Source organism: Asparagus officinalis, chromosome 1 (genome assembly GCF_001876935.1).
Source record: "Asparagus officinalis chromosome 1, Aspof.V1, whole genome shotgun sequence".
Taxonomy (NCBI): Eukaryota; Viridiplantae; Streptophyta; class Magnoliopsida; order Asparagales; family Asparagaceae; genus Asparagus; species Asparagus officinalis.
Window position 1 is genome coordinate 132,367,270 of NC_033794.1, and position 7,889 is coordinate 132,375,158.

At 36.7% G+C, this 7,889-nt stretch overlaps 2 protein-coding genes across 3 annotated transcripts; one reads left to right on the forward strand and one right to left on the reverse strand.

Moving 5' to 3' along the window:
• On the forward strand, window positions 475–2,803 carry LOC109844721. Its single transcript, XM_020413837.1, has 3 exons — window positions 475–731; window positions 884–972; window positions 2,357–2,803. Exons 1-3 carry the CDS (start codon window positions 532–534, stop codon window positions 2,716–2,718), a joined length of 651 nt encoding a protein of 216 aa, XP_020269426.1. The 5' UTR covers window positions 475–531; the 3' UTR covers window positions 2,719–2,803.
• Window positions 3,569–7,883, reverse strand: LOC109828802. Of its 2 annotated transcripts, XM_020395748.1 has the most exons (3): window positions 5,784–6,123; window positions 4,932–5,157; window positions 3,569–3,791 (listed from the first exon to the last, which is right to left on the reverse strand). In XM_020395748.1, exons 1-3 carry the CDS (start codon window positions 6,120–6,122, stop codon window positions 3,685–3,687), a joined length of 672 nt encoding a protein of 223 aa, XP_020251337.1. In that variant the 5' UTR covers window position 6,123; the 3' UTR covers window positions 3,569–3,684. The 2 variants fall into 2 exon arrangements, 1 of the variants encoding a protein (XP_020251337.1); XR_002243854.1 differs by lacking the exons at window positions 4,932–5,157; window positions 5,784–6,123 and adding an exon at window positions 7,753–7,883.

Consider the following 7,889-nt stretch of genomic DNA (forward strand, 5'->3'; position numbering starts at 1 on the left):
TCGTGGACGTAGGCAATTGCCGGACCACATATATCTTTGTGTTTAAGTTGGATTTTGGCCCTTATTTAGGAATTGCACATGTGTTTGGTTCTTCTCTCATTGCTTGTCGACTCGTTTAGTTTGCGAGCACGCTTCTGCACGGCGCGCAACAATTTTAAAATCTATGTTTATCTCATTTTGGGAGTTTTCCGCAATGATCATACGGAGTACCTTTGTCCCTGAGAAGTTAAACCAGCGCTCACCGTTATCTTCGAGAATTTATCTTATGGCAATTTTCTTAATTTCCATCAATTCCTATTCTAGATACCATTTTACAACCAATATATGCAGGTCAGAGCATACGATCTACGTGTCAAGAAGTTAGATTACACGTGTCACTGTTTAGTCTGCAACTCCTTATCCCAAACCCGATCCGAGAACCGCCTCCAAACTCTAAAATTAAAACAAACGTCATCTTGTTCTCATCATTATGCTTCAAAAAAGGAGGAGGAATTAGTCGGTAGGGGTAAGAGAGAAAATTAATAAAGGAGAATGATAACAAGTAATCGTCTAATAATTCTGATGATGGCAATACTGGCAACGCTGCTCCTCAGCTTGCCCTGTGTTGGATCGACGATGGAGAGTACCAAGGAGGGGGCAAATCTTGCAGCAGATGAGGTCGAGCTCAAGTCCATGCAAGACTCAAAGGCGACCACCATGTCATGGACCAGATGGGCTAAAGAAAAATTAGCGTAACACTTTTTAGATTTATTAATTTAAAACCTTGTCACTTAACGAAACTCTGAATATATGTGTCCATGTGTGTGTGTGTGTGTGTCATGTAATATTTTATGATCAATTAAGCAAAATTTTGTTAAATATTTTTCAATTTCTTTTGTGATAGGGGGTTTGGTATTGGTAAAGATAAAGCAGAAGAGGCAGCCGGTGATATTGCGACGAAGACTCAAAAGACGGCGATTGATATTGCTTCTGGTATATATATATAATTTTTATGTTTAACGCGAAATTTAATTATTTTTAATTTTTCTAAGTTAAGTGCCTAAAACATACATTCGATTTTACCATCATGATAACCAATCTTGGCTTCTTTAAAGTAGGAATCATCTTCTTAGTCTTAATTCCTTGTTTATGTAAAGAGAGCAGTCGTCAGAAAATAGTGTTTAACTTTTGCGCGCTTCATGAGTGGCCTGAAATTTGAGGAGGAGGACAGTAAGGGTGGGCGTGGGCCGGTCCCATCCGGCCCGCTTTGTTCAAGGTTGGGCCGGGCTCGACCAAGGCCTGCCCGGGTCAGAGTGGGTCGGACTTATTTCTTTGATCCCGGATCTGAGATTAGACTCGACCCGACTCACATCCCACGGGTCGTGGTGCGGCCCATGGGATTTTTTAACTTTTTCTATTTTTTATTTTTAATTTCTAAACTATATTAACTTTGTATTAGTATCTATTATATTATATTTAAATTATTTTTTCTATTTTACTCTTTATTTAAAATGAGATATATACACACATTGTACAAAAATAAACATCACACATAAAAACATCACAAGCACAAAGATATACGTGGTTCGGACTTTGAAGAAAGACCTATGTCCACAGAATGTCAATAATCTTCCTTTAGTTTAAATTTAAATTATAAATACAAGAGGGAAAAAGGAAAAATATGTTAGCTAAAAACTAAAAAGTAATAATTAAAATTCGGGGTCGGGTTGGGCCGGGCTGGGCCGATGGTGGGCTGGGTTAAGGTGGGCCGAGCCTATTTCTCTATTTCCGGGTCTAGAGTTGAACCCAGCACGGCAAGTGACCCGTGTATATCACGGGTGGATCGGGCCCCACCCACTGCGGGTGGATCCGGCCCGTGCCCAACCCTAAGGAGGAGGAGGTTTAATTGATGTGAATCATGCATGTGATTTAGTAGTACCTAAGCTGGTAACCTCCAGCTAAATTAAAAAGCAATTATGTACGTATATTCGTTGCCGTTAATTTGATCAGATCGCTGATAAGGGGTTTACATATGGTAAAGAGGGCACATAATTAGGTCTAGTGTTCCCCGTGCAGGCATCGCGTAGGGGCATGACCCGGAACCTGAACAAGCGTTATGGTCGAATTGTTGGAGTGGGGAATTTCTGTTATTTTTTGTGTACATATCATGGTAGGATTCGCATGTTCAGAAAATCATAGCAACTTGAAAAAAAAAACTATTTATTTACCGAAATGGAGTCATATTATGAAAGCAAGAGAAGATCATCTACTTATCTCAAGTACTTCCCAACGATATATAGTTCTCACAAAAACATACTCAACAAAAAGAGAAATACGTTACAGATGCTGAACTAACTGAAATTAATTAATTACGTAGGAGCTGCGGAAAAGGTTGGGGAAGTGAAAGAAGGAATGGAGGGTAATGCAGCCCCTGATCCTGAATCAACTGCGGAAGCTGCAGACAAAGCTTCGGAGACGAAGGAGAAGGCGGTGGATACTGCCAACGTCAAAGGATCAGCGAGTGACGACGCAACGATGGCATACAGAAGAGCCAATGTGGAGGGTGCGGAGAGGGCTTATGGAAATGCAAAGCTTAAAGCGGGCGAAGCTTACAAGACCGCGAGAGACGCAACGAGTCACGGTGCAAAAGAAAGCTATGAGGCAGCCAAGGAGAGGGTTTCGGACGCTACGGGCAATGTGGGAGCTCAGTACACGAACTACGGAGCAGGGGAGCTTTGAGGTTTGCTGTGTCAATTACTTCAAGCGGAGATTCTTATATATTGCAGATCCAGAACTCGTTAAAATTAATTAACTCGACTCTGTTTCTGAAGTTCTCGTACAAATTATAGAAATTTGTTTAACACCTATCGTTTTCTTAGGCTATGTTTGGTTTGAGAGAAAGGGAGAGAAAAGGAAAAGAAAGAGAAAGTAAAAAGAAAGGAAAAGAAAAAGAAAAGAAAATGATATTCTTTTTATTGTTTGGTTAGAAAGAATATTGTAAGGAAAGTTAGAAGAAAATTCATAAGAAAGTCATTTTCTCTTGTTTGGTTGCCTTTCTGAGGAAAAGAGGAAGAAAATTAGCACAACATAATTTTAATTCATACTTTTTGGATTTAGATTTAGATTTTAAATAATTTACAAAAAATAATTAAATTAAATTGTAATTCTGTCATATTTTCAAAAAAAATTACAAGTTATTGTTCATGTTTACACAATCTTAATTTAAGAAAATTTAGTCAAATTTACGATGACTCTAAATTTGCATATAATCTTACATGGTCTTGGACTTGCAAGTTATTCATAACCTCAGGTGAAGAAAAATGATTCCGAATAAGCTCTAGACAATGATGCAATTCAAGCATAATTATTCAAAATTAGTATCATTCATATCTTAGGAAGTAACAGGTTAATAAACATGTATTTAAAAAAATTGGCAATTTCCTAACACAAAAACTTGAGTGGCCATCAACATTGAGTTTGTAAATATTAACAAGCAGAAACACAACCACAATTCCGCTAATTAAAGAACAACATTTCTCACCCATAATATTTGCAGAAAGAAAGGTCAATGAAAGAACCAAAACAAATATAAAGTAAATGTCATGATATTCCTAATATAAAGTATAATCCATTTCTAGTCACAAAGTCTATTACAATCAATTTCATATAAAAAATCTTAACCAACAAAATCTTTTACAATCAATTTCATATATAGAGAATCTTAACCAAAGAGAGAGAGAAAAATATGTCGAAGTCCTTGGTTTTTGACTTTAGTGAGCCCATCAAAACATCAATCTCGCATCCTTCATCCCCTGAAATTAATTCAAAAAATTTCAAATAAGTAGAATATAAACATCAAAAACCTATAAAATTGATTGTAATAGATCACAAAACAGAATTAACAAAGACCCAAACTTAGTCCTTGGTTCCTACTACAGAAAGACTTGCCGAAAAAGCTCATTTTCATAACAAACAGAGGAAACTGATGGTTAAAATATTATATTGACATGATCATATGTGCATAAACTCCAGAAGCAAAGGGAAGCAAACATACATAGTAAGACACACAGACATCACAATAAAATGAAAGAACTTATAGATGAAGTTAATCAGAGCATATAAGTTATAACAAAAAGTTCCTATCTATTAGTAATTTCATAAGGTACTCAACAATTACAGATACCGCCTACTAACAGTCAATCTATCTAATCATCAAGCTATGGAAAGCTTAAACATACAACCAATCACGCGAGCAAATAATCACATTTGACAACCTAAGATGCACATTTAAAATCTCGCATCCATGCCTAGACAAGTAGGAAACAACTCATTTCTTGAATCATAAGTGATATATCTCAGTTCCTCCAACATATGTGTGCAGTATAAACCCAAACTACTGCATGTATCCACACACCAACATATGTGTGCAGGTGAATTAATGGCAACAAACTAAAGGTGAGCATGTCCTGCAAATTAAAAATAAAGAGTACCACAATTTCATATGCATCAGAATGTAGAATATATCACATGCAAGTATGCCCATCCAAGCTTTTATATTAGGCAAAGGAATGTTTCATTGCAAAATTACCTCCTAGTACCGATACCAAGATTGTGTGATGCCCATCCAAGCTTAATCTCCAACCACCTTTTCCTCCGATGAATTGGTAACCCAATAAAGTTTCTTCCTCGAGCCGCATCCTCGGTAAGATAGTCGTAGGCTACAAGCTGTTCGTCCTCATTGAGCCCTTCAACTTTTGAAAGCTCCTCAAATATCTCTCCTTCTGTGTAAAAACGAGGACCGGTCTTCCAAATTGCAGAAGCAATTGACTCCATTCCGCTTTTTAGCCCATCAAGCTCTTCACCCAAGTTGCTAGTGGCACTATGCTTTCTTTTATATATCACCTTAGAAGATGTTCCCGCTGTAGAATGAGTTTTGGGATCTTGTTCTTTACCTTTTGAAGGGCCAATGCATTCTACATCATTCTCTTGAACAGCTTCTCTATCATCTTGATTTGTATTGATAAAACTTGATTCATCTCTTTCATTTTCTATGCGAGCACGTCTTTCTTTGATAGTTTCAGAAGATAAACCACCAGCCCTGTCTTTCCCATAAATGATTTGCAAGTTTTCAAAACACGGTACAGGTTTGTAACGAAATTGTTTTGCTCCAGGATGTGCCTATTAATAGATAAAGAAAACACAAAATTATTAGTTGCACACAAGTCACGGCTGTATTGGAGCTGTAGCACAAATAGCCATAGAAGGATACATCAATGCAGGTATAGAAAAGAGAATATTTGTTCAGTGCAGTTACAAGCAAAATTAAGGAGATGAGATGAGTGACTCTATATACAAAAACCGAGAGCTTGTTTTGGTTTGCTACCTCCTACGTACACATATTAGGTGAAAGATTCTTTTGGTTTGCTACCCTCCCACTTAAGCCAAGATTAATGTCCCTGGATGTGAATACAGGTAGTTACTTCATGTGCTACCAGCGGGGTCCTAATTATAGGTAGGCCTAATTAATTACAGGTAGATGCTTATCCTAATTAAAAAAAAAAATTATTAGTTCCCAACCATCATGAACTCTGCATAAATATGCGAGCAGTTGAGAGACTACAGGCTCATCTAAATTGTGAATGAACAATAATTTCAGCAAACTGAAAGTAATTCAAGCAGAAGAACTATCGTACATATATGCTACCATTGTTCTAAACCGGAGCAGACATTGGCCGCCTATTGCAGAAACATGACCAGAGTACAATTTAGACAAAAAATAATAAATGACTAATTATGCAACGTACCTTTATGTAATCTTCCCAAACTTTTGGCTCCGCATCCATCATCCTTGTCACTCGATTAAATGCAAATCCACTAGAAGAATTCTGCATGTCTTGAAATGCGCCCATATCTTTTTTAAGTGTCTTCAATCGGTTTTTAATATGATCCACTTCAACCTTTATTCCACATTTAGCATATAACTCTGCACATGTTGCTTGATAAGCATGATATGAGAAACTTCTATCGGGCTTTTGCTCTTTGTGCACTTGTTCTCTCAATGTTTCAGTTAAGCAAATATCCATCTTCTCTGTCCATACAATATTTTTCTTTGAATTTGATTGATTTCCAAGCTGTGAATCCATATGAACGACCTGCTTGTTAATATGCAACATTACTTAAAACCAAAGAAGCAATATACAGTACAAAGACGAAGAGTGGAACATGTGCGTGACAACTGTGGACACTTGGATTAAACTCTAAACAGCAGGTGGGGAACAAAATCTCGACTAATAATTAACATAAATTATCTTCATGACTTGCATTGGCAGTATGGTGATTATCATCGGACACCTAACAACTCTGCTTCAACTATTAATCCCGAGGCATCAAACAAAACCCCTCAAAAGAATATTACAGTTTCATTGACAGGCTTCAGGCAAATTGTTGTTCACATATTTTTCTGTCTGGTACATGTCACACATAGGAGATTCAGAAATTCATTTTGACAAAATGCCCGTGCTTTCTACTAATCCAAAAAGGACTATAACACAAAGAAGTAGCAATTGTTTGGAAGGAAGAACTGCAGTACTAGTGACAAAATTACCTATACACAACATGAAACATTAACCCAAAAGCAGAAGAGACTACAAGGAAAACAAAACTAATCACCTAAGGAATAGCTCAGTAGATTCATCTAAATAAAGGGATTTTTTTTATAGGAAAAAAGGAAAACAAAATGAAGCAAAAGAAATTTGAAAGCAGTATAGAAAAGAGAATATGTTCTTTTGCAGCATATGGGACATATACATACATCGCACATATATTAGATTATTTCACATGTATAACAATGTTTAAAAACAACAAGGCATGTTCTAATACATAAATGAGCAGTGAGACTGTGGGGCATATTGGTAGGAAGAAACACACAATTCAAGGTCAAGATCTGAAAGTTCACAATTCAGATGGATTCCCAAATAATGAATTAGAACAAAGAAATGCGATGTTTAATTTACTAATCATAACAACAAGTTGATTAGTAAAGATCAAGCAGGCCGTTATTGACAGTATTTGATGCATTGAAATAAGCATATAAAATGCAAACTTACAAAGTTTGAACATGATCCTGTGAACAAAAAACAACAAGTTGTTTATAAATACTTAAAATATTTCTAATAATCTCTCCACATATCATCGGCTATTTTTTGCCTTAGAATCTCTCCTCGTCTATACTCTTCATTATCATTTACAGGAGCTTCTTCAACATCTATCATCTGGTTCAAAACTTCCTGATCAACTTGTTCAAGAAGCCCCTCGTCAGGATCAACACCCATTAGAAAATTATGTAGGATAGTACATGCATAAATGATATCTTTTTGTGTTTCAATTGGATAATGAGGTTCTGTTCCACTACCCAAGATTGGAAATCGCTTCTTCATTTGCATTTTATAGTGAAGAGTGGCGATGGTTATACACTTCACGAGGACTTTCAGGTTGTCTTGTTGAATATTCCTTGAGGTGATAACGTCATAAGTGATATATCTCAGTTCCTCCAACATATGTGTGCAGTATAAACCCAAACTACTGCATGTATTCACACACCAACATATGTGTGCAGGTGAATTAATGGCAACAAACTAAAGGTGAGCATGTCCTGCAAATTAAAAATAAAGAGTACCACAATTTCATATGCATCAGAATGTAGAATATATCACATGCAAGTATGCCCATCCAAGCTTTTATATTAGGCAAAGGAATGTTTCATTGCAAAATTACCTCCTAGTACCGATATCAAGATTGTGTGATGCCCATCCAAGCTTAATCTCCAACCACCTTTTCCTCCGATGAATTGGTAACCCAATAAAGTTTCTTCCTCGAGCCGCATCCTCGGTAAGATAGTCGTAGGCTACAAG

Excerpts from the sequence above, each read along its gene's own strand:
- LOC109844721 (XM_020413837.1), top strand. The coding sequence starts at position 532 with ATGATAACAAGTAATCGTCTAATAATTCTGATGATGGCAATACTGGCA. Across the intron at positions 732-883 it reads TGGGCTAAAGAAAAATTAGC|GGGGTTTGGTATTGGTAAAG; the intron begins GTAACACTTTTT and ends CTTTTGTGATAG. Across the intron at positions 973-2,356 it reads GGCGATTGATATTGCTTCTG|GAGCTGCGGAAAAGGTTGGG; the intron begins GTATATATATAT and ends TTAATTACGTAG.
- LOC109828802 (XM_020395748.1), bottom strand. The coding sequence starts at position 6,122 with ATGGATTCACAGCTTGGAAATCAATCAAATTCAAAGAAAAATATTGTA. Across the intron at positions 5,158-5,783 it reads TTTGGGAAGATTACATAAAG|GCACATCCTGGAGCAAAACA; the intron begins GTACGTTGCATA and ends ATCTATTAATAG. Across the intron at positions 3,792-4,931 it reads ATGCATTGGCCCTTCAAAAG|GGGATGAAGGATGCGAGATT; the intron begins GTAAAGAACAAG and ends AATTAATTTCAG.